General features: G+C 38.8%; 1 protein-coding gene across 2 annotated transcripts in view; it reads right to left on the bottom strand.

The window, feature by feature from the left end:
- Positions 1 to 27,086, bottom strand: part of DNAH5 (dynein axonemal heavy chain 5) — a 267,250-nt gene that overhangs the window by 159,271 nt on the left and 80,893 nt on the right. For both annotated transcript variants that reach the window (XM_023625835.2, XM_023625834.2), the window contains exons 13-23: positions 24,565 to 24,650; positions 23,763 to 24,084; positions 22,607 to 22,813; positions 17,694 to 17,865; positions 13,558 to 13,703; positions 8,593 to 8,758; positions 7,670 to 7,909; positions 5,871 to 6,061; positions 5,695 to 5,782; positions 4,589 to 4,722; positions 108 to 309 (exon numbers count right to left, since the gene is read on the bottom strand). In XM_023625835.2, coding sequence (XP_023481603.2) covers positions 108 to 309; positions 4,589 to 4,722; positions 5,695 to 5,782; positions 5,871 to 6,061; positions 7,670 to 7,909; positions 8,593 to 8,758; positions 13,558 to 13,703; positions 17,694 to 17,865; positions 22,607 to 22,813; positions 23,763 to 24,084; positions 24,565 to 24,650 — 1,954 coding nt within the window. The remainder of the gene's footprint in view (positions 1 to 107; positions 310 to 4,588; positions 4,723 to 5,694; positions 5,783 to 5,870; positions 6,062 to 7,669; positions 7,910 to 8,592; positions 8,759 to 13,557; positions 13,704 to 17,693; positions 17,866 to 22,606; positions 22,814 to 23,762; positions 24,085 to 24,564; positions 24,651 to 27,086) is intronic.

Raw genomic sequence — 27,086 nt, 5'->3', positions numbered from 1 at the left:
CCATAAAAGGAAAGTAAATCTTTAAGATAGCTAGAACTGTCTAGAATACTAATCTAAGTATAACACTGTTGAATTTTTAATCTCTGCCTGAAAGAAAATGGACCAACCTGTGTACAGGGCAATGGCACCCACACAGATATATTCCGGCTCAGCATTAATTTCCCGCACTAGGTTTTGGAAATAGAGAATCTCAGATTCAAATTCAGACAGCAAGGGGTTTTTCATAATAAACGTCATAATGGTTTCTTCTTTCTCCTTTTGCCAAATGTGATTGTAGTGTTTGAAGCAATCCATGGATGAATTAACTTCCTAGAATACAAATAACAGATTTGTGTTGAGAGGGAAGAATCAGAAACGGCACCACGGTATAAGTGAATATTTGCCAACTGCTGGTGGTCCCCATAGATTTATTTAAATGCTTAATTAGTGAACCGTGTGACTAGTTGGAAATGCCACAGAACTGGAACTGCATACAATTGTGCAAACAGTAACCCAAGACTAGTAACAATGAAACTGCTACCATCCCTAGCCAAAGGAAAAGGGGACAGTTTCTAGCAAAAAGAGAGAGAGTCCAGGAAGATTTGTAGACAGGGCCTTCTTGGTTGGAGCTGAACTTTAGGTCAAAAACCACAGCTCAGGGACCAGCCCAGTGGTGTAGTGGTTAAGTTGACATGCTCCACTTTGGCAGCCTGGAGTTTGTGGTTCTGGATCCCGGGCGTGGACCTACACACTGTTCATCAAGCCATGCTGTCGCAGCATCCCACATACAAAATAGAGGAAGATTGTCACAGATGTTAGTTCAAGGCCAATCTTCCTCACACAGACACACACACACACACACAAAATAACACACAGCTCAAATCATGCCACAGAGAGAGTGCTATGGAAAAAAATACTCTAAACTCACTCTTCCCACCCGCCCCCCTGCCCCCAGACCTCCTCCCAGACTCTCATTGGTCGAATCTACTGAAAGCTTCAGTGGAAACCTACTGACTTGTTCCCTAAGGTCAGAAGGTGGAGATTAGACTCTGGAGGGGCAAACAGAATATATCCAGCATCAAATCCCATTGAGAGATTGTATTAAATCACATATAATGTAGAAATTCACTGGATAAGGATGGCCATCTGTACAACATTAAATCTTCCCATCCAGGAACATAGCATGTGTTTCCAAATATTTCCATCTTTTTTTGAAATTCCTTCTTAAGTTTTAGATGAATCTTCTTAGAGATCCCAAACACTTATTATGTATGTTCCTAAGTATTTTTCAATGATGATGTTATTGTAAACAGGATCTTTTTCCACTATTTTTATAACTGGTTATGGAAGGCACATGTTTACCAAAAAAAACTGATTTTTTTTCTCTTTTTTATTGCGATCACATTGGTTTACAACATTATATAAATTTCAAGTGTACGTCATTATATTTTGACTTCCGTATAACCTACATCGTGTTCACCATCAAGTCTAGTTGCCATCCGACACCATGCACATGTGTCCCTTTACCCATTTTGCCCTCCTCCCACCCTCTTCCCCTCTGGTAACCACCAATCTGTTCTCTGTATCTATGTGTTTGTTTGTTGCTGTTGCTGTTTTTGCATCTTCCACATATGAGTGAAATCATACAGTGTTTGGCTTTCTCCGTCTGACATATTTTTTAATAAATAGTCCTCTTTGCTAGAGAGTGTGCTTCTGTAAGATGAATTGGCTCACTCGCAATTGGAAACTAGGAATGATGTCAATATAATGGGGAGGTCACATTATCAAATGCTGTTTTCCCAGCCCCTTGTTTTCTACCAGCTGAAGTGGCAATCCTTTGTGCCACACTCCTTGTGCCACTTCTTGCTTTTGGGTCAATTTGGCCACCACTTCGTTTTGAGAATGTTCTTTGCCCAGTTCAACTTGATCTTTGCATATTTTACCTTTATTTTTATAACTCAGCAGCTTTGATTGTTTCCTACACGACCTTCTACCAAGTTTCTTTCACTTTTTGATAGTAAAGTTCTTATTATAGCGCTATTAAATGGGTTAATATTTTACTATGATTGTTAATGCTTTTGTTGCTACTCTGGTTACAAAATTTCCTATGTTTTGTGTGTCTGCCTCAACCCTGTTTTTCTCATAATCCTTATTATATTAAATGAGCAATTTTGCAAGACAGTATTTTCAGGAACATGTTTACTGCATTACAGCAAAAATGCTTATAATTATCCTTCAACTGACTACTAACTTAACTCTTACTGGGCTATAAATTTTTTCAGATTAGCCTCTTGGATTTACTTGGTAGATAATCATATCATTTACAAATAATTGAAAATCCTTCTCTTCATTTCTAAGTTAATTACCTCTTGGGAATCAACTTTTTCTATTGGCTTAGATTATAATTTCATGGTTACATCTGCACAAGAAACAATTTTCAAAACTGAGATAGAATCAAAAATGCCATTATTTGAAAAAATAGAGCATCACCAACAGCATTCCAAATGGTCCAATTGCTTTAAGTGAATTTCACCAACCCGCACCAAAGCAGCTCCACTCCAACTTCCCACACACAGCTAGAGGGTCCCTCAGAGCCTCAGGCCTAATATGTGTTGAGATTTCCCACACATTAACATGCAGAAAGCTAACCTGCCACTGCTTCTCCCAACTACAACTGATCCTCTGGCATGGGCTGAGATGTTGATGTGCATACCCAGAATGCATTGCAACAGCATGTAGACATATTCACAAATGTATGATGACTTGGAGAATGAATTATAGGTTATCAAAGACTCATGAATATAGGTAAAAATTCAAGAATCTTGAGCTCTTTCAACATGCAAGCGTTTATAATATTAAGACTATACCCTACCCAGATAAGTTTTAGACTCTCATTTATTGTATCTGAAAGTGTCAGTCTTTATTAAATTGGAACTTTTTTGAGTGGAGGTAACCCAGAGCTTAAAGGAAAAGTTACATGAACTACACATGCAGAGCTGTTCTGCTTAAGTCATTTTTATTGCCAAGGTTATTTTATTATTTGGACCAGCACATCTTTCAAGCCAGGCAATGCTCTCAGTTGATGGCCGGCCTATGGACGTGCTGAATGTAGGTGTACGTGCTGATCCAATCAGCTGTGGCAAGAGGAAAGGGGATGGGATCAGAGGATTGTCTGTGGTTGAGGGAGAATCATTCAGAAGGGTCTGCGGCTGTGGAGGGCTGGTCTTACACTGTCACTGTGTGTATTAATTCTTCCAGAAACAATTTATCCATCCTATCAATCTTAAAAATGTCCTGCAAGTTCTTCTATGTGCTAAAACCTTTTCTCTTATTTTAAGAAGACTAAGAGCTACACATTTCCTTCACATAATAGCAAATGCAACAAAAGTAACACAGAGAGAAGCATTTTGTTGCCAGCAGTATGTTAATCTCAACTACTATATCTTACCCTGAGATTTTCATAATACTGGCAGCTTATATTCAGAGAAAGTAATGTACTTCATTATTGATTTATTTTACTGTATTTTCCATGATTACTGAGACATCTGAAAATATATCTGATTGTTTATTACCATCATAGGATACTCTACTTGCCTTTATCATTTAGTGTAGAGCTTGCTAAACTAAGCAATAGATAAATATTTGTTAAATTGAATTATGTGAACACTGTCCCTAGGGCAAAATTAAATACGAGACCTTCATTATATTACGAAAGGAAAATTGAAAACGTACAAACGCAAAAGCTTCCAGTTCCCTTGGGAACAAATTAAAGTTAAACAATAATATTTCCGCACATGGTTACAGCCACGGTAGCTTTTCCAAATGCTTTCAAACAAACGCAACTCATTCTGTCAAAACTCAGTAATAGAAAAGATGTGTTGACTGAGTGACAACTATTCCCTCAACACTGAGAAACATTTTTAAAGAGTCAACAGGTCTTAGCGGCACTGTGAACACAGATTTTTTTTAAGTATAAATTAACTTCAGGGTTTTGAGTCTTTGACCACCACAACAGATTTGCCTGAACAAAAAGGGGAAGCTGAGAGAAGACTAAGTTGAAAGAAAAAATTAACCCAAATTTACATCCATGTCCAGTAGAAGTTTGTACTGATAATACTAATATTTTCTCTATTCTCAGTATTGTCTGATTTCCATGTGGCAATATACATAAATTTTCATGTGATATTTTATAGGATTTGCCTGACAACACAAATATGAAAAATCGACTGCAAATCTTATTCTATTTCAAATGTACTAGTATCACGGACTCTTTGGAGGGTAATTTTAATACCAGTCTGACCTGTGGTTTGGGACATAGCAAATTTTTTAACAGATTTATTTGTACTAAATAAATAAGGAGGTTAAAGGCATTAAACAGAACACAATATAAAACATAGGAATAACAAGTTCTCTTTCACCTTGTAATCTAGAACAAAAGATCTTCAGTTAAGTAAACGTTTGCCGAGCGCATACAAGACGCCAGAAGTCTCTTGCTGAAGGCACAGTGGGTGAGCCCCGGGCCGCATGTCAGACAAGCTTGTGATGCTTAGCTTCCCACAGACACATATTGTAAAGCAAAGAGCCCAGGCGACAAACCCTCTTGACATACCTTTTTGGTGGAGTTGATGATAGTGCTAAGCACAGAAACTAATTTTACAATCTCTTTGTTGTCAGAAACATTCTTATAATAGTTCCTGGTTTGCACGGGAATGGGTAAGTTTACAGATGCTATTTCAAAGGTATCTAAAAGCAAAAAAGAGAGAGACAAGATTATATCGACAGCATAGAGCACATGCTTTAAAAAGTTGAGGGGATTTGTCTAATGGTAAAGCAAGAACCTCTAAAACCTTCTTTATAAAAGCAACCGAAAAGAGTGGGAAAATTTGTCAATATCAATTTTCAGGACTCTGGAAATGAACCAAAGCTTGCAACAATCCAAGGAATTCTTGCTTATTCAAGAAAAAATGCTGAGTCTTGGTAACAGCAGTGAGTTTTGTGGTGTTTCAACTGGTTCTACACCCACTGCCCCCTCACCAGCTACATAGAGCCTTGAGAAACAGGAGCCTTGCAACCACTGTGGCCATGGAAACCACAGCCTAGCAGTAGCCTAGAAGTCACCAGAGGGGCCAGACTGGGTGTGCACCTCCTCAAGAGCCCCACAGAATTGTCACTATTTGACCTGTCTAGAAGCTCCCTGGAAAAGCCCTAATCAAAGAGCCTACCTTTATTTGACCTGACTCAGAACACCCTGAGTGAAAACATCCTGATCCCAAGACACTTGTCAAAAGACAATCAGCAACAAGTAACTAATTTTACAGAATATAAATGAAAACCATAAGATATACAGCAAAAATCACCGCACGTTAGCAAAACAGGACACATAATAGGTCAAAATACAAAATGTCTCTTAAATGTCAGGAAATATTCACTGTGATGACAAGTTTCTCTTTAAACTGCGAAACTAAAATGTTTCTTGTGCCCCGTTGGATCAGAAATCAGTGACGTAGCCACAAATGTAACATAACCACTAAAAATATGCTATTTTAAACGATGATATTAGAATACATGGATTACGTATTTTGCAAACTTAAAATTGGCTCATAGATTAGTATTCCAACCTAATCTGATCGAGAATTGTATGGAAGGAAAATACATTTTAGCTCAGTAAATGTTGGTTTCCAATGACTAGTTAAAAAGAACTGAAAGAACATTTACCTTGAGGTTCGTTTTCTCCCATTTCAACATCAGAATCACTGTCTTCATTATTCCGCAAAGTAGCCATTTTTCTTTCATGCATCTTTTTCTGTAACATAAAAGGATATTTCTCAGCTCAGTCCCATGTGTAAAAGAAGCAGCTTCCGTGTGAAACGATTTCTTCATCGCACACCCACCTTGGACACCAGCTCACCGCTCCACTGTCTAACCCCTTTGGTGACGCTGACGATGCACTCCACGGCTTTGTTCAGTGTCTGCTGTACGTCTTCCAGAGCGGGCGCCATCGCAATGTTGGGAATGGCCAGAGTGATGCCTGCCCGGAAAATGGGCAGACTGTTCTGCTTCATCTTAGACGCACTGTTACTGTCTGAGTTAACACAAAACAGGAAAGATTAATCTTTTTAATTCAAAATGGGATTTATTTCATTTTTAACCAGAAAAATTAAAGCACTTAGAACAAGACAGCGTAGGTATATAAGGGGACAAATATTTTGAATGCATGAATGAATAAAAGCTAATGGGGGCTCTAGCTTTGCTCAATATAACAGAGCAGTTCAGTGGAATCCAAGTCCTTTTCTGCTGATGACAACCTACTGGGACACCCTCCACAAAGGACACCCGCTGTGTGGGCTCAGGCTTATTGTGCAAACTCTTATCTAAAATATTAAAGACAGCGCTGTCCAAATAACAGGATGCTAACAAATTAGCTAAATGTAGAATAAGTAAGCAAGGCGTGAAGAACAAGGATAGCTACCAGACCAAGCCAAAGTCAGAACAAGCAACCAGTTTAGAATTTCAAATAAAACATACGCCTCTCCTACCACCCTGTGTATAACCCAAACTCAGAGCAGTTAAAGAGTGGAGAAGAAATAAAGTGTGACTCAGCATTTACATCCAAAGGGCTTTTAAAGTTGAGTATAGGTATAGGTATATAAACACAGATATGTATTATGTATGTATGTGTGTGTGTGTGGGTATAACTTTTTACATCTTTGGAAATAGCTACAATATATAAAGTTGGGAAAGATATGTCATTCAATATTCAGCATATCAACCAACAGTTGATAAGCTCTAATAATATCCATGTGTCAAAGAAAAGAACTATCCTCCCTCCATTCTGAAGTGAAATAAAACGTAATAAACCATGGCACCAAACAAAAAATTCTTTCAATGTTTCCACTTTTATTCATCCACTTTTAATTAAATATTAGAGATGGTTTCCCTTAAATGCCAGTATTCAAAATGAATAAAAAGGTTTTATTATCCTATTCCTTTCCCATTTTAATTAATTAGTTATTCTATTGTTTACTATTTTTTAATTTAAAATTTAATTTCAGAATGTCTCTATATTTGATGGATTTTTGTGGCCCATCTGGGAAATGCAACACTTATTTGTGAAATGTGCTGAGGAAGAGATGATTGTATTGAGAATGAGGAAAACAACAAGAAAGTATACTGAAAGTATATTGACACAAAATAGTAAAAAATACAAACTATTACACAAAAATAGTAAAGCATTTTCTGCTTTGGAAAAGATGGCATTAATAAGATCTTTATCACCTTATGAGACTAGCTAATAACCTAATAATTTAACAATGAAATTATCTTTCTATATATCTTCTTTTAAAAGTATGTATTTTTTCTTTCACTAATTAAAATAATTCATTTTACATGTTTTCATCATATGACAAAAAGATTAAAAGTGATGTCAATTATTATGTTATTAACAAAAGCTAAATGACTTTAGGTAAATAACTTAACCTTTCTGTGCTCAGTTTTCTCAGTTTTAAAATGAGAGTAATGATGGTATCTACTTCATAGAATTGTTGGGATAAACAAAGTTCATAACATATAAACTTATAAGGAGGCACTCAATAAATGGTGGGGGGTTTTTAATTATTTAAATAGAACAGGTATACACACAACCAGCAACCATGCCTGGCCAGCCAGTAGTTAAACTGTGTGGGGTTATTACCCCGGAAGTTCATCGTGTTGGAGGAATGAATGCGCCTGCGAATGGCCTCTAGCGTATTCCTCGTGACTTTCAGAAGAGCATCCATGTTTTGATGGTTGAAATGAGAGAGTAACTCGCGGGCTTCTTCCTCCAACATCTCCGTCTCTTTCTTCTTTCTCGCGATAGTCGTCAAAGGCAGGAGACCTGCCCCAGCATTAAGGGAAGATGTCAAAGTGTCGGAAATTCCTTCTTCTCTTTTTGCTGTTACAAGATGAGAGAGATTGAGAGAGAGAGGGAGAACCAGCTATTGCAATTAAAGACAGGAAAATTAAGATAAATGACAGGCAAGTTTAACAACAAATGTCACACTTCTTAGAAGTTGAAGCCATCAAAGGACAGGAAAAGGAAATCCGGGCACCAGGTGCACTGATGGAAGCCTCTCCTCCTCAAAGGAAGGAAACAGAGGAGAGGCAGGAGCTATGGCCGAAAAAGCAAGACTGGGCCTCAGGGACCTGGGTTTTCGTGCTCGCTCCTCCTCCAACAGCCATAAAAGCTCGGGGGAATAATTTCCCTTCTCTGCCTCTCAGTGTCCTCATCTGTCCCACAAAAGATTTGCTCTAGTGTAGACGTACTTCAACAGGAATTCCAATCCAGAATCCATCCTACTCCACTGATAAGATAAAAAACACGCACACATACCTGCAAAGAGAGCTAACAGGGGCCAATGCAAAGTATATGTTTGTAGAGTTTAACAAAAAATAATGGGAATTAATGACATAGAGTCATTACAATATGCTCAGAATCATAATTTCAGATTTATAAATGTCCCTCTAAAATTGGGAGGGTGTTTTTAGAAGTGTGAAATTAATTGATATGTAGAAATTAAATTTTAGTTTTCCGCAATGTCCTAGAAAAGCAAGACCTTCCAAGACCCCATCTCTTACCTGAATTTTTGGTTTTTGAATCAGCACTATTCACACTGGATATTTTTTCACTTTCTTCTTTAGATGGAACTTCCACATCCAGCAACATATTTATTAGCTCATTGACGGCTTCCTCCACTAATGAGCTTTTAAAGTGTAGTATCTGAGCACCATTTACACAAAGGTCCTACCAAAAAAGAATTAGCACAGTGTCATACTTGTTGACCGAGCTCTTGCAGGCACTTCAGTAACGGTAGTAAGGCCATAGGTTCAGCCTCCACATGAGATTTTGACCTCCAATGATGCTCAGCCCCTAACCCAGGCCAGGCATCCTGTAAAGGAATGCATTAAAGACAAGGAAACCAAGTGGAACAGCATGCATGGACCAAAATTACACTTACTTCTCCAGCAGCAGAGGAGACAACTCCCAGCACCATGAGCAGCCTCTCTTTCCATGAAGTTTCCCTCATTTCACATAAATCTGCTCTAGCCAGCCTTTCTTCCTCACCTTTGCCTCACCTTTGCCATCAAGCCACAGTCAACCCCTAATTAATTTCAGATAGTCCCCTCCCCTCCAAGTAGATTACACATTTCTCAAGAATGAGATTTAAAAAACCATGCCCGCCACAAAGTAAGTACTCAAGAAGTGCTTGTTATTATTATTGGTTAGCAAATCACACAGAACCACAGAACCGATGTTTGTCAAGCTTGTTCATCTCACTCCGTAATGTGTTTGGGGCACTGTGATCAATTCTGTAGGATGACAGACGGTAAATAGATAGGTAGATACATAGATAGACAGACAGACAGGCGGACAGATAGGGACAGATGTAAACAGTAAGTGATCTACCCCCTGGTTGGAAATAAGTTCATGAAGCAATAGACTCTGTTGGTCATAGTCTCCGGCTCCATTCCAGGTTCCGCTATGATTCATCTTGAGACTCTTGTGGACTCAGGGACCATCCATTCCAAACATCAGCTTCACAATTCATTTACCTCCTTATCACCCAGAACCTTCACCTCCACTCCACTGCTACAGGGCACATGACATTTTGATGCCATTCAAACAGGAACATTTTGATGAGTCCTGAAACTAACTATTAAACTTCTTTATCATCAAATAAAATATAAAATAACAATTTCGCTTCCAACTCAGAACTTCCCCCAACTACCAATCTCCATCCCCAGCCCAGAGACAGTCATGAAAAAGAGACAAAGATAGCTATGAACAGGAGGCAACTCAGACATTGAGTAAGGGATGGGATAGAGTTATCATCATCTAGTAACAAGTATAGGGTCTGGCACCAAACAATGTGGTTCAAATCCTAGCTCTGTGTGATTCTTGGAAATCCTTCTGGGCCTTGGTTCCCCCATCTGCAAAATGGCGATTATGGCAGAGCCTACCTTAGATTGTTGTGAGTATTCCATAAGATAATGTACATAAAACGCTAAGAACCGTGCCCGCCACAAAGTAAGTACTCAAGAAGTGCTTGTTATTATTATTGGTTAGCAAATCACACAGAACCACAGAACCGATGTTTGTCAAGCTTGTTCATCTCACTCCGTATAAGCTAGCTCCTTGTTCTCTGAGAGATCACTAATATTCTTTAAAGTCTGCATCTTAAATCCTGACTCTACAGACCCTCTCCTAACAGCATAATTTCTCACTTCAACCACTCTTGTGCCAATATCCTTTACTCCCTCAGCCTTCCACTGCCCCACCCAGGAGAAGCCCAACCCAAATGAAGCAGGTGACCGACCCTCTCCACTTGCACACACAAGACATGGCAATGCAGGTTCTTGGCATTGGGAATTCATGGTCCCTGAACTCAATCAGGCCCCTAGTCTTCTATGTGACTCCAGTCACATTCTTCTACCAGCCCCTATAATAGTTGTGTCCTCAAATCACTGTGTCTTAAAATCTTTACACCACCCACCTCCATCACACTCAGCTAATGACCTTGATTTCTACAGCACAAAGCAAATGATGGCCATGACACAGGACTCACCCAACTCCCTGACCCCATGCTCTCACCCAGAAGACAAACCAGCTTCCATCATTAACCCCCGACCCCCCTTTAGTGAATGTAATGTTTCTCCTTCTGTTTAAGAATAATCACACAATCTGAGTTCTAAGTCACAGACAGTCCTGCTTCTTCAGAGACCACACTTACCAATCATTCGCCTTGTCCTTCTTTCCTTGATTTTCCCCCTCAGCATATGAACATACTCAATGAACTTCAACTCAGCATCTTCCTCCAGCTACCATAACAAGCTTCTGCCTCAGGGCCTTTGCACTTGCTATTCTCTCTGCCTGGAATGCTTTCCCCCCAAAGATATTCATGTGCCTCTACTTCCTCACTTCTTGTGTTCACATGTAATCACAGATGTCATGCCTGACCAGCAACATAAAATCACAACTCTCTATCAGGTACTCCTTTTCTCCATTACCCTCAATTTTTCTCCATTTAACTTATCACCACCTGATACATTGTTTATTTATTGGCTTGTTTGTTTGTTTGTTTGTTTCCTCCACTTGAAAGTGGGCTCCATGATGGCAGGGATCTCATCTGTTTTGCTTACTCCTGTATCCCCAGGAGTGATTGCATAGGAGCTCCACAGAATTTGTTGAAGGAATAAATGAATTATAAAAAGTAAACAAATTCAAGAAAAATCATTCATTTATATTGGTAATCATTCATTTATATTGGTAACCAAAAATGCAAATTAAAATTAAGTTCTATGATTTTGCTACTTGAACTACAATTTAAAAATTATAATAATTTATCATTTCTTATTATAATTTATTAGAGTAGGTTATTATATTTATAATGAATATATTATTTATTATATAATTTACTGTAATAAAATTTTTATTATAATTTATTATAATCATAATGAAACAGTGTTTGTTGGGCAATAGTGAAATCGGTACTGTCACATTGCTGGTGGCATTGTAAATTGATACCATCCTTTTGAACAGCAGCTTGGTTACAAATATTAAGATCCATTAAATAAAGCCACACTCTTTGATGTGACAATCTTACTTTGGAGGAGAAAATAATACTAAAGGGGAAAAAAGCATGATACATGCAAATATATTCATTGTAGCACTTGTCAAAAGAGCAAAACTTTGGAAGCTATCTAAATGTCCAGCAACAAGAAATTAGTAAGAAAATTAAGGTACATCAAACTCAATAGAACATTCTGAAGGCAAGACTAAAATAGTGGCTGTGAAAGCCATACAGCAACATCAAAAATACTTTGTGAAGAAAAGCCAAGTGGAAAAAAGAAAAAAAAACACTATTCAAAATCTGCTGTGTCTGTGGTTGGGATTACAAATTTATTAAGAGACATGTAAATAGGTAGTACATCAAAATTATAACAACGGTGGTGTGATTGATAAAAATGCTATTTTTTCCCATTTTTAAAAAATATTCTAAAACTTGCTTTTAAAGTACAACAAAAGCATTTTATAAAACAATCATAAGAATAGAGGTAATTTTAAAACCATGGAGTCAAGTGATTTCTCGGGGGGAAAGCATGACAAACAAGCAGGAGAAACAAAGGGGAGTTTGGGGTCTACCCATAGTTAGCGAGTCTGAGAGAAGGAAGAACCAGAAATTTCTAAAATGTAGACATTTAGTATTCATTATATAACAATGATTTAACATAAACTGAAGATTACCATACACACAGAAAAGGGTGAACATTGCAAGCCTGAGATTGCTAGCCTGCTTGTGAGGTCGGTCTCTGGCTGGCGTCTGGGAGACGGGATTTCGGGAGGATTCTCCCAGTTCCTTAGCTGACAAGAGTGGCTCACTGTGGCTAGACTGCCTGTGCAAACAGTGTGGTTTATGCTGAACTCTTGCTTTCCTTCGGGATGTCTGGAATTTTGGTCCATGATAGGCAGAAGGTGCCTACATGACGAGACCCAACAAAAGCCTTGGGCATTGAGTCTCTAACGCACTTTCCTGGGCAGAAATGTTGCACATGTGTTGCTGCATTTTTGTTGCTGGGAGGAGAGAGCTCTGTGTGGCCCCTCGTGAGACAGAGAAACCTTAAGGAAGCCGCATACACATTCCTCTAAACTCCACCTGTCTTTTCCCTTATGGTCTGACTGTGTGTCCTCGTTACTTTGCAGTAATGTCTCAGCCTTCAGTGCAACTAGATTCTGAATTCCATGAGTCTCCTTCTAGTGGGGATGGTTTCGGCGACTCCTGACATACTGCATTATAAGCACCATTGATGAGTTCTTATAATCAGGATGCCCATCAGGAATACTGTAAACAATGCTAAAGTGACTTTCCCAAAGTGGCACTTCATGGAGCACTGCTCCCAGGATCTTAATCCTGGCACAGGGGACCAAGCATCCCATTTGCAAATAAGTTTGAGAAATAATGGGTTAAAGAAAGTTAAATGGGCTCTTTTCCAGGAGACCTTTTGAAGCCCTTCTTCTGATATGCTAACGTGTAAAGAATCCGTAAGGGGAAAGTACAGTTTTTACCCTAAGCAGTTTCAACACAGATTCCCCCTTTCCCAGGTTTCCTGGCAACAGCCCCAGGACTGTGTGCCACAGAACACCAGTTTGGGAAACACTGGTCTACAGAAAAGTCTAAAGAAGAAATTCTGTCCAGAAGCTGTTTAAAACAATTGTTTTATTAATTAACCTTAGCTTATTAAAAGCTCTGCAGCAAAATAGCTCTATTCTTCAAAAGATATGGTAAAATGAGAAATGTGTTCTAAGGCAATTTATCTTCTACTGATCTGAAAAGAAATGATTTGTTCCTCATGTCTAAGTGACTCCTTAGATACATTCCTCTTCATTTTCAAATTACTGTCAGAAGGCTCTGTGTTTGAATCAAATCTATCACAGACAAATCATGGGTGGAGAAAAAAATGTAATTTATGCTTCAAAAAATGTCCTTTATAGAAAAATGAATCATAAAAAATGTATTCAAATAAAAACATCAATCTTGTAATAACCTTTGTCATTTGGAGAAACTCTTCACAGGTAAGTGGCTCCTCCTGGGGGAGTTGACAAAGAGGCGTGCTACTCATTTCTTCTAGAATGGCGTCAATGCGGAACTCTATCAAGTCATTGACCCTGTCAAGCAGCAATTCCAGGTCCTCTTTGGAAAAAATAAAAGAGAATAAAAGAGATTAAGCATTTTGTTTTAAGAAATAAATCAACACTTGATTAAACTACAGTCGTAAAAGCAGGATTAAAGTCACTCCACACTGTTGTTTCTCGAGTGCTTCTCACACTGTTCTTTCTTGAACCAGTTTCCCAGCTGTCTCAGCCTGTCTAACTCTGATGCAGACTTGATCCAGCTTAAATGCATCCCCCCGGGAGGCTTTCTATGAATCTGCACGTATTCAAATGGCCCCATCCTGCTGCACCGGCATTGGCCCCTGAGCATCCTTCCACCTCTGTGTATACCGTATTGTCTACTCATTGTCTTAACTTCTGGAATTCATCTTTTTCATTCTTGCTCCTTCAACACTTGGCCCAGTGCCTATTCCATGGGAGGTATTCAACATATATTATTGAAGTGAAATTCCCCCAATTTTTCTTTTACTCTTACTATAATAAGGTACGTTTTTTAAGTTGTGCTGAAGTAATCTTGGACACTAACTTCCATGGATGGAAAGGCCTATTCTGCAGGAAATTAAGCTTTGCATCAAAAGTAGAAACGATGGTTAATGGATCTCCATCTAAGGGGTAAACAGATTTTTCAATGGACGTTAAACAGTAAATTCTCTTTTTTTCTTTTTTTTCTTAAAGATTTTATTTTTTACTTTTTCTCCCCAAAGCCCCCCAGTACATAGTTGTATATTCTTTGTTGTGGGTCCTTCTAGTTGTGGCATGTGGGACGCTGCCTCAGCGTGGTTTAATGAGCAGTGCCATGTCCGCACCCAGGATTCGAACCAATGAAACACTGGGCCGCCTGCAGCAGAGCGCGCAAACTTAACCCCTCGGCCACAGGGCCAGCCCCAAATTCTCTTTTTTTCTGATACTACTTTCTTCTAGGAAATGAAATTAAAATCAAATACAGAAAAGTCCACGTTACATATTCATGATGTATCACAGATGTAAACACTTCCTTAGAAAAATACCTTGACTTCCTAAAGATTAAAGACCTAAAAGTTTCAATCATTTCTAAGCTAATTATTAAAGAGGCTACTGAAGATACCAAATAGTTCTGCCCAGTAAACTTATTCAAAACCAAAAGAGAGCCAATGCTTTTATCTAAGCATGTGTGCTCAATAAAATTCTTTACTATTTCTGATTCTTCAAAGCTGCTTCAAAGACATCTGTAGTAAGTTGTTGCCTTTGAAGAATCTGTGATTCATTTTCAAGGACATCTGTGGCCTCCTAAGGATGTCCACATCCTAATCCCCTGCGAATACTACCTTACATGGCAAAAGGAACTTTGCAGATATGATCAAGTTAAGGATGTTAAGATGTGGAGATTGTCTTGGATTATCCAGGGGGAGCCAAGGTAGTCAACAGGGTCCTTATAAGAGGGAGGCAGACAGAAGAAAATGTGATTGTGGAAACAGAGGGACAGTGAGAAAGTGATCTGAAGATACTATGCTGCTGGTTGTGAAGATGGAGTGACCAAGAGCCAAAGGATGTAGGTAGCCTCTGGAAGCTGGAAAGGATTCTCTCCCTAGATCCCCTGGAAGGAAGCATCCCTGCTAATAGCCTGATTTTAACTCCTTAAGACTTATTTTGGACTTTTCACTCCCATAACTCTGTTATTTTAAGCCACTAAGTTTGTGGTAACTTGTTGCAGCTGCAATAGGGAACTCACACAACATCTATGCATAGATTGTGCAAAATCATGTCGATAGAAGTCCTGTGTGATATTTTGAAGAGTGGTCAATACTCTCTTCAATGTATGATACAAATAACCACCTGTAGATAGAAAGGTTAGGTCTCTAACCCAATAAAGAATCCAACTGTTGTTGAGACTCAACGGTTTGCCGCTCGAACACATTTAATCTTTGTTTGACCTCAGTTCCTTCATTTAAATTACAAAAAGAAAACAGAACCAGAGAACTAACAAGAGTTTATTTAGAAATGATCTCCTTGTCTCCAGCTAACACTCTAATAAGACATTCAAATTGTTAATACTCTAATCCTAATATTCTTTAGAGAGAATGTTAATAAAGTCTACCTTGGTAGCCTGTTCTAATTTGGTTGCGATAACTCTTATACAAAGTTTTTATACATTTTATAAATGCTTCCTTCTAAAATTTTAGCCAATTTCCTCTTGTTGTAGTTCCTGAGGAGATATATTTTGGAAAGAATATTGGTTTAGAAGCAAGGGAACAGTGCTAGACTCATCCTTACTGCTTACATCTATACAACATTAGAAGCCATTTGGCATCTCTGGATCATAGTTTTCCAACTTTAAATTGAAGATCTTATTTAAGATTATTTCTACAATTGTCTCCACTCTTATAATGCTGTGGTTGTCTGATCATGCATTTTATATTATTAGACATTCAGATTGTAATGAGCCTAAAACACATCTCTATCATATCTAAAGATGCTTTTATAATTTGTCTTTGAATCCAGCCCCCAACCTATGAAGCAAAACAAAGAGGGCAGGAGGGTTCACCTGTTAATCCCTCACTCCACTGCAATGCCCAATCCAGTATCTCTCAAATATTCTTCAGTATGCAGCACCTGGTAAACTAAATAGCTGGGCCCTTCTGAGCTCTAAGTTATTGGGAAAGTACAGTGAAAACCTACCAATGAGATAAGCTCTTGACAATTTAGGCTATAAATAGACTAGGTATTACTTTAGCAGCCACAAATACAAGACCAAGAGAAAGACCTGAGGAAGAAAGAGAAAGAGAGAGAGGGAGAGGAAAAGGGAGAAAAAGGGGGAGAGGGAGAAAAGGTTGATAAAAGGAGGCATCGTGAGAAATATCCAGAAAAGAGGCCCAGGAAAGGCTGCCCGAGAAATGAGGTGATGGGATCAAAGGGTAGGAATGGGGTTAGGGAGGTAAAGACACAGAAAGAGACTAATTAAATAAAACTATTGCAACTATAAATCCATAAATGTATGGGTGTCTAGTATGCACCCAAGAAAATACAAAAGAAATAGCCTGATTTTCATGCTGTTTGTGGTCAATCTGGGGAGAAAGATGGAACTGTACTAAACCATTAGAAGAAATCAAAATGTAGAGTCTCTGGTCCCAATTGGAAAACAACAGGAGGCACAGGAGCAAGTGGTCCCAGGCAGTAGAATAGTCCGAGTGGGCTTCTCGGGAGTGAGACTTATTCTGGTCTATAAAGTGTGGGGAAAATTGGACCATGAAGAGAAAGTGGAGGACACTGCGTAGGAGAGGAGACAGTCTAAGTCTTCCCAGAAAAACCACTCCATTACCCTACTCCACACTGTGTTCCACTGCCCACCACGTAAGGTCTATAAGGTATTAATATGTTATCCTAGAAGACAGTCAAGGAATTCTGGGAAATGCCACCTACAAGAGCCCACTTTTGGAGACCCACCAAACGGTGGCATATTAAAGGCTCTGAGAAGTCCTCCAGAAAAGAAACCTGCCTGACTTTGCTTAACCTGGATTTCCCAGACTCACCCAAGCCCAGACCCCTTCTTTGTGACATACCTGTACACATTCTGGGAAGTCATCTTTTATGGAATATATCACCTTACATATATTTTAAAGCATATTCTATCCCTCATTAAGAAAAATGTTTGCTTGAACTTTTCCCATATATCCTGTTGTTCAGCACTCTACTCTGTCCAAATCTCCAACCTTTCAAATGAGGGTCTCAAAACACACTAACCTATTAGTATAAAAAGTTGAATGACTCTAAAGATCCTTTAAACTCTCATGTCCAGCAATAAGCATAATTTTAAAACGCAGTTAACCTCTGGGGATAAAATTAAATAGTGAACATATATTGTTTCCAGGAAATTAATTAATTCATATATTTTGGTAACTTCCTTATGGAACAGCTTAAGAATAACACTTCTTGTTTCATTATTTATATCACAATATCTATAAGAAACTATACAATAGACATTAAGAACTCAGCCTTTCAAACTGAGAAATAATAACCATTTAGACAGACTTACTGATCTTTGCAAAAGTGGTTTTCAAGTACGTCTCAATGTTCAGTGACGTCCAGGTCAGTGCAGCCAGGCCGGGTTGGAGAGCTTCATCCACTTTGGCCAAATGAGGGACCATCAGTTGCTCTATAGTGGGAGGCATTTTTGACTTCACTCTCTGATATTCAGCAAGCATCATCTGCAATGAAATGGGGGTTAAATAATCAGTTAATATCTCACTTTCAATATTTATTAACAGCTCATTTTTTTATCCAAAAGGATAACTGTTATTTAGGGTCCGGATGTAGGGCTCCAATAGCAACCTTGCAGGTAGAGCGGCCAAAATGAAATTAGAACAGAAAATGAGAAATCTTTCTATAAATACAAATTCCTAATCCAATAAAATACAACTGAGGAGGAGAGAAAAAAGAATTTAAAAGTAAGAGTTTCTCACCCCCTATCCAGCCCAAAATGGGAGATAAGTTCTGAGGTTTAGTGACTTTTCTAAACCAGGTCAAGTCATGTTATTTGTGCCTTCTTAGCCTGTGCATCACTAAGCGCATTCACTCAACTTTGTACACTGGCACCACATGATTCCTGCTCCTCTGGGCACTTCCTGTGAACCATACACATCACTCAAAGTGTCAGAGTCACCAGAGGTCTGCCTCAGCCCATTGCTAGGATTATAGACCAAGTGTTGACATAAGACCCAAAGTATACAAGGAGTCCAGAATCACTGTTGATGTCAACAAGTGTCATGGCTTTAAATGTCATCCATATGCCAAAGAAAAACAAAATTACATTTCCAGCCCAGATCTCACTCCTGAAGCCAAGATTCATATATGGCAACAGCCTACTCAACATCTCCACTTGAACATATAACAGACATTTCAAACTTAATGTGTCCGAAACTGAAAGTTGGTTCGTACTCCAAACCTTCTCTGCCCATAGCATTCTCTAACTCAACTGATGGCAATGCCATTCTTGAGTCCTCAGGCCAACTTACAGTCATCCTTGACCCCTCTCTTTCTCTCACACCCATGTGCAATCCATCAGGATATCTTGCTTGTTCCACATTTAAAAGAGATCCTACATCTGACCTGCTTACCATATCTACTGCTCCCACCATCACTGACTCACTTAAATTATTGTGATGGTCTACCATTGTCTCCCAGCTTCCACTCACGCCCTCCACAACCTATACTCAACTTAGCAGCAACAGAGATCCTTTCAAAATGTAAGTCAGATCATGTTCTTCTTTTGCTTACTGGCCACATGGCTTCCCATCTCATTCCGGGCTGCAAGTTCTTATGTCAGTCTGAAAAGACCTATTCAGTCTGGTCCCTATTATTTCTCTGATCTCATCTCCAATCACTCTTCTCCTCTCTAACCTGCTCCTGCCCTACTGTCCTCCTTGCTGGTCCTGAGCCTTAGGGCCTTCACATCTCCTTCAAATAATTACTTAAATGCCACCTTCTCAATTAGGCCTATGCTGACTACCTATTTAAGATTGTAAACCATCACCAAAAACCACCTATGTACTCTTTCCTCTTTGCCCTGCTCTATTTTTTCCAGAGGACCTACCTCTTTCTAATAGACTATATAATTTACCTATTTACAATGTTCATTGCTTATTTCCTGTCTTACCCAACTAGAGTATAAGTTCTATAAAGACAAGAATTTTGTCTGAAACAGTCCCAGGCACATAGAAGATAATCAATCAATATTTCTCTAATTAATTAATTAGTTGTTATCAGAAGGAGCATTTGTTATCAGAAACTCGTGGATTCTAGTACCCCATTGAAATTTACCTGTTGTATAATGTTGAACTGTGTCAGTATTTTGCTCGTATGTTACCATTTTTAAATAAGACTAATAGAGCTTCCAGTCTACCTTTTAATGTCACTATTTATTAATTATAAGAAAGTAACTTTAATGCACTTCTTAAATACTATTGTTTTAAGCTCATATTTGTAATGTGCATGTTGGTATTACTTTGTCATTAGATTAATGTTTCCCAAAGTGTTTTACCTGAAATACTAGCCTCAAGAAATCCTATAAGAAAAATGATCCCTGGATGGACAAGTTTGGAAAGCACTGTATACAATGTCTCCCCCCATGGACAGTTAGTTAATATTAATGATTCTGGAAAACTACAAAAGGAAATAAGAAGCCCACTGGACTTTGTGAATTTTGTTAAACCCAACATTTCCCAAATGGGCCACATAATCCTTTCTTCTTATAATACTTTTACACAATTTCTATATATCCTTTCAATTTCCATGAAAGCCACTTTGGAAAAGCCTAAATTTGATGGTTCTATTAGCAGCTACTTATACATTTCCTAAAGCTTTTCTCCACTGCTCACCTTTTTTTCAATGTCCATCACTTATTCTATTTGGGAAGAAATTCTTACAATTAGCCTTCTGCTTCCAACCTTAGTTCTTTAATCCTATGAAGTAGTATTCATCCATTTTATAAATGAGAAATTGAGGCTCAGAAGAGTAAAGTAATTTGCCAAAAAATAATGATTTGAATGCATATCAAATTGGCTTCAGAACCTATACTCGTAACTACCGGTCTATGCTGGCTTATCTTTTCTCATTTGAACTGCCTTCCAAGGAACAGATGAAGAAAACAAGCTCTCAGCTACTTTGGCGTATCTGTAGAAGCCTGAAAGCTCTGTTAAATAGTCAGCACAATACTTTTGCAACACCTGAGACGGTCCCCCAAACTTGCCAATAGATCTGCTCTTACCAGCTACTCATGTTGGGTAGGAACCTTCAACTCTTCCAACCTCAAAGATATGATAAATGTCAACCAGATGATAATTTACTTGCTCAAATTGTCATTTACAACTGTGGCGGTTTTAAAACATCCTTTGACCCTCCTTCCCTCATGGGATGGGGTATGTCCCTTCTTCTTGAATCTGAGTGGTCTTATGGAGCCCAACAGATTACAACAGAAGTGATGCTGTGAGGCATATGAGGCTGTCCTAAAGGTCATGAGGCCTCCTCCTTGTTTACTGTAACACACACTCTTGGAACCCTAAATTGCCAAATAAGAAATTCTACTACCCTGAGGCCTCCATACTAGCAGGCCACTCATGGACACCCCAGTCCTTAGTCCCAGCTGAGCAAAGCTTCCAGCCATCCCCACCAAAGAATCAGACATAAGAATGAGGCCATCCTAGAATTTCCAGATAGAACATCTGCCAGCTGAGCTAAATAACCTTAATCAATGCCGCAGGGAACAGAAGAATCATCTAGCCAAGCCTTGCTTAAATTCATTAATCATAAAATCATGAGATATAATGAAATGGTGGTTTTAAGCCACTACATTTTGGGATTGTTTGTCACAGGCAACAGGTAACTGAAACAGCAATTCTGTGGACAAAATTATCATTAGCAATTTTATATACTGACAAATTTTGTTTCTTAGTAAAAATACTATTTTCTTTGTAAATATGTAGATTTACCAATGGATTTTCCTAACATGTAAGAATAGACTAAAAGCGAATCCCAACATGCTGACTAGTATTTGAAGAGCCTACATTTGAAGAACGTCTGTCCATTGCCAATATTAACATTTTAATATAACATGAAGGGGTGGGAAAACAGTAGACTACAAGTCTTGGTTCTAGCCCTACTTCTGTCACCAATAGCTATGAGACCTTGGGTAAGTCATTCAACTTCTCTAAGCCATGGCTTTGTCATCTATAAAATAACATAATAGTATTCTGTCCCAATTATCTAACATGGTTGCAGAAAAGATAAAATGGAATAATGAACATGAAAATGATTTAAAATGTAAAGCATTATGCAAATGCACGGACTTATTGGCCTTATCCCATGATGTTAAGCACTATGAAATTGTAACAATGGTTTCCATGTTGTCAAGTATCATGGCTGCCTCTCTGACCTCATCTTGATCATCCTCTGGGTGGTATTTGTCACTGCTGCCCAGTGCCTCCCTTGTGAGGCCTTACTTACTCTTGGCTTCCTTGACACTTGGTTTCCTCCCTCCTCAAAGGCCAATCCTTAGTTTTATTGGCATATTCATCCTCTTCTATCAGATCTGTTAAGATTGGCGCAACCCAGAGTTTGGTCTAGGCCTTCTACTCTTCTTTATCTATATTTTCTTCCTTGGAGATCTCATCCAGAACAATGACATTAAACAACAACTATATTCTGATAACTCTCAAAAGTATGCCAGAAGTTTGACTTCTCCATTCAACTCCAGACTAACTGCATGGACAACTTCTCCACTTGAATATCTAAAGATCATCTTATACTTAAGATGGGAACTATTGATTCCCTCCTGTCTCCTAAAATAAACTAGTTCCAGTCTTTGCCATATCCATAAATGCAACTTCCATTCAGAGCCACTGCATGCTATTGAGCAAGTTGTGCAGAATATAGCCTACACAGCAATATATAATAGTCCTACCTTGAGTAAATCCAGTGAGTTGCTCACATCAAAAATACAGGACTTATCCTTAAGTTCTCTCATAACTTGCCTGTTGACATAACTCTCTAATTCACTGATCTATTCTGCTGCCACCCTAGTTCAAGCCACCAACATCTCCATCCAAACCCGTGCAACAGCCTACAAACTGTCTTTACACTGACCCTGTTGCCGCCTCAAAATCTATTCTCCACTCAGCAGCAAGAATGATTTTTATTATAAAAGACATCATGCTTTTTCCCCTGCTCAAATTCCTCCTATGGCTTCCTGGTGCACTCAAACTTATAACCTTGGTTTATGAGATCTGTAATGACCTGGCCAACTCTACAGCCTGACTCTATGGCGCTCTCCCCTTCACTCACCCCACTCCTGCCATCCTGGGAATTTTCTATTCCTCAAGAGGGACCATGACCAGATTTTTTTTAATGCAAACTGGGGATAGCCAGGAAGGGGAAAAAGTGAAAGTACTATACCTTCATGTTACTGAAGTTCTTTTTGTATATATCCCGTTTCTGGAAAACGGCAGCTGCAAAGGGTGAAACTTCCAGACCCATCTGCAACATGCACTCTGTTTCCCTAAATAAGGTTAATATCTGAGGATCGAAGTTTACAAACAATTCTCCCGTGCCTGGAGCCTTCACCAATAAAGAAGCCTCAAGACCCACGTGAATTTCTTCAATCTGTGAGAAGAGATCAACATTATTGCTATTAGAAAGTTCAATGCATACACAGGCTTTCTAGCTTGGCCATTTCTGGGAATGAGGATCATTAAGTGTTCTTCCATGGACTTGAGCTTCTCAAAGTAAAGACCATGGGATCACTCACTTTCTCCTAAATTCATTTTCAGAAAAAGGCCTTCATGTTTTGTTAGTAATGTTGCACAGTCAATTTCAACAAAATGCATGGGTCATGATTCTCACACCTGACAGATAAGTGGATACCGCATAATGGTGACTACTCAGAAGCCATTTAGCTCCCTGATACCTTCATGCTTACTCAGTTATTTTTCCTAATAAAAGTTTCATGAAACCTATTAAACTCAGTTTTCAGTTATCTAGAAAAGCAATGCATACCACTACAGAGACATCTCTGTTATTAGCTCAGACACCAAAAATTGAACCAGGAAAATGTGATACCACTTTAAAGGCCTTGTAAGGCTGAATTTTATCCTCCGAAATGCTTCCTGCCAATTTACAAAGAAATACAAAGGTTGACAGGGTATTAAATGTCATTTGACTAACCTAGTATGGCCAAAGGAAATTTAAGATTTTGTTTAACAGACATACTAGTGTTTACTGACACATTAAGGAATGTAATGAAGAAAAAAAAGAAAAAAGTCCTAACCAACCAGATAAAGGAACCAATAAACAGGATTTTCTCCCTCAGGAGTTTGTAAATTAAATACAAATAATTTTCTGTTACCTGGCTTATGATATATTTTCAAAATTAATCATTATTTTTCTTCATGGACATATTCTACTCTTTGATTACCCACATTCAAGCAAACCTGTCTTATTAACCCCCTGTAAACCCAACGTTCTATGGAATAAAACTGCCCAACGCTAGCGGAGGCTTTCCCACTGATTAGACGATGGACACGTCTTTGAAGAATACAAAAGAGAGACTCACTTGTTGAAGCCACGCCCTGTGGTAGAGAACCTCAAACTCCAGGAGGACCTTGGCCACCCTGTTGTAACTGCGAATCACAGGTTTGGCTTCAGCCGTCCGTAACACGGTTGGGTGCTGCTGGAAAAGCTGCATTGGTTGCTGAATCCTGTGGAAGAGCTGACGGGCCCACAGGATCTTCCCCGCAATGGGAGGCTGGTCTCGAGCCAAAGGAGGATCGCATTTCTGCTTTGTATACAGCTTTGCGATCATATCAATGTCAGCCCCATAGTTTTCAAGGACACGCCGGTATTTGTCATCAATACCAAGATTGGGTATATTCAATCTGATTTTTTAAAAAGTGAAAGGTTTGAATTAATGAGAAGATATCTAGCAATCTTTTTTAAGATTTATTTTAAAACATATGCTAATGGAAGAGAATAAGATATTTATTTGGTATGTTAGAAACATCAAAATTGTATAGATCTACCAATCATATCTCAACAAAGTGGTTTTTTAAAAAATAATATCAATGCTCAAAATCTAGGCAAAACTAGCAACTTGGTTAAGAATTTCTTCAAATTACTTAAACATTAAGTAATATTATGACAGGCAGTCACGAGGTCCTTCAAAGCTAAGAGGAAATAAAACAAACTCTTAATCCTCTGAAGAACTTAAAAACTGTGACCTTGTTATCCAGATTGTCAAGAGAGGATCGTCTTTCCTTTAGAATATGAAAAAATAATGCTGATAACATAAACTAAACTGTGTTCATATTACCCCAATTTTAGAAAATAAAACCTAGAAAAACATTTCTAATCTTTACCTTTCAAATTTCTTTAACATACTTAGAGCTTGATTTGTGTTTTGAATCTTTTCAAATGTACCATCCATAAACTTCTGCAACTCATTCTAAAATAGAATAAAGTCTGATTATGCACAATGAATTAGCATTGCGAAAAGTCCTGTTTAGTATCAAGATAAAATAGCCCCCCATTCTCTACAAACACATATAATATAGGATAAAATATAACAGAAAATTTAATACTCACCTGAGCTTGAAAGAAAGATAAATGCCCAGAAGCCAGAAGAAAGAGGGACTGGAAAGCGAGAGCAGTCATGGGGCTTGGGGCGCAGCAGGTTCCAGGGGTACCGGGCCATATACAGGGCCTAGGGGGTGGGGGCTTTATCACAATGTGGGTAGAGCAGCTGTGGGGTCCTAACACTCTGAACAGACCCCTGCAGAAAACCAGGGCCTTGAAGTGCTCTCCAGCCCACCCAAGAGGGGTTAAAGGACTCCATCTACAAAGGGTCTTGCCATCAGCCTAGAGCTGTGAGTGAATACAACAGGCTCCCTGGAGCAGGATTCCACACTTTCTCTGTAAAGGGCAAGATAGTAACTCTCCTCAGCTTTATGGGACATAGGTCTGTTTCACTCCTCACCAACCACGGCAGTGCCAAGGCAGCCACAGACAACCCATAAACAGAGAGGCAAGGCAGGATTTGACCTGTGGGGGGAGTTTTCTGTGCCCTGCCCTAGAGCAACTGATATCTACCTGTGCCACAGCTAGATAAGGGGTCTGAGTCTATACTGCACATGAGATGAGAGGGGTCTAACCCAAGAAATTAATAGAACAGTTATCTGGGATGGCAAAACCACTAGGACCCCAGCAGAAGGAGTGCAAAACCACACTATAGAAACCCTTCCAGGGCCACGAGATCCCTACAGGAAAAATAAACAAAGAGCTCCTCAAAAGATAAATTCAAAAAGAATGACTCAAATATCAAAGTTTTGAGCCAGCCCTGATGGCCTAGTGGTTAAAGTTTGGCATGCTCCACTTCAGCTGCCTGGGTTAAGTTCCCAGGCACAGAACCACACCACTTGTCTGTCAGTAGCCATGCTGTGGTGGCATCCCACATAGAAGAACTAGAAGGACTTACATCTAGGATATACAGCTATGTACTGGGGCTTTGGAGAGGGAGAAAAAACAGAGAGAGAGAAAGACTGGTAACAGATGTTAGCTCAGAGCAAATATTTCCCAGCAAAAATAATAATAATAATAATCAAAGTTTTAAGAAACGCCTCTTTCATAAAGCCTGCAAATCTATTTTCCAAAATGAACTTCATTATGGGTTGTCCTGAGAGCCTCACACATCTTATCCTGTTGTACAATTTTGTCCTCCCAAACAATTGTACCAAAAAATGAAGTACATGACTTATTCTCTGTTCATTCTAAGATTTAGCACAGAGTGGTCATTAAAATCCAAATTGAATTAAATAAAAGGCAGAAAACATTATTTCATTATTTTCTATTTTGTGCTTCAAGGTAAAGTTCCAATCAATCTTTTTTTTCTCGATTTACCAGACAGAAGTTTTGAGCCTCTGCAATTCTAAAGATATCATTAATTCCTGCAGTGATAAAATCTGGAAGCCAGTTGCACATGCAGCCATAATTAGTACCTGGATGAACTTGATTTTACACAAGTAATTTGACAAGATAACCAGTCGGAAATATCCAGGACACCCCTAGAAACACTTTACACTGGAAAAGACATCGCTATCTAGGAGGCAAGTAGCACTCTCCCTCCTCCATTCACCAAAGCCAAAAGTTGAAGGATCACTAAGCCTATTATAATATCGCCTTCAGTACTTCTCGCTACTTCTACTGAAAGCGTATGTACATTTTGTATATATATATATATATATATATATATACACTTTATATATGTACACTTTATGTACAAGTATATATAAAAATATATGTTTACATATTTTTAAGTGATGTTATTTCATCTGTAAACACCACATCCCAGGATCAAGAAATCTTCCCACCCTACAGAGCAGTACAGTTAGCCTACATAAATAAACACTCAGATGTTTTCACCACATAAAGAAATCTCTGTGTATAAACTATGCACAACTAGAACATTGGTGATGCTTCCATTCCCTCCTCTAACACCAGAAACCAGCAAATCTTTACTGAGCCCCAACACCTGGACCTGGTTTTCTTTGCTTTCCACCCTATGGCTTCACAAAGGCCTAAGTTGAGTTCTCTATGAACATCTAAAACCTCAAACTAGTCTTCTTTTCTCTCTGAGCCTTTGGTCCATTCTTACAGTCTTTTGGAGTCCAGACATGGAATCTTCATACTAGTCCTTTTGTTAGATCTGGGCTCTCAGCTCCTACTCAGTTTTCTCTTAACTCAGTTTACCACCTTAACAGCTTGTCCTTTACTAAGTCCTGCCTTACGTTACCTCCTGGAATCAGTGGGCTTCTAGACTTCCAATGGCCCACCTGGTGCCAACGTACTGCCTCCCTTTGACCTGTTAGTACCAGCATGAACCCTA

The sequence above is a fragment of the Equus caballus genome, chromosome 21 (genome assembly GCF_041296265.1).
Source record: "Equus caballus isolate H_3958 breed thoroughbred chromosome 21, TB-T2T, whole genome shotgun sequence".
NCBI classification, from domain to species: domain Eukaryota; kingdom Metazoa; phylum Chordata; class Mammalia; order Perissodactyla; family Equidae; genus Equus; species Equus caballus.
This window is presented reverse-complemented; position numbering and strand designations above follow the sequence as displayed.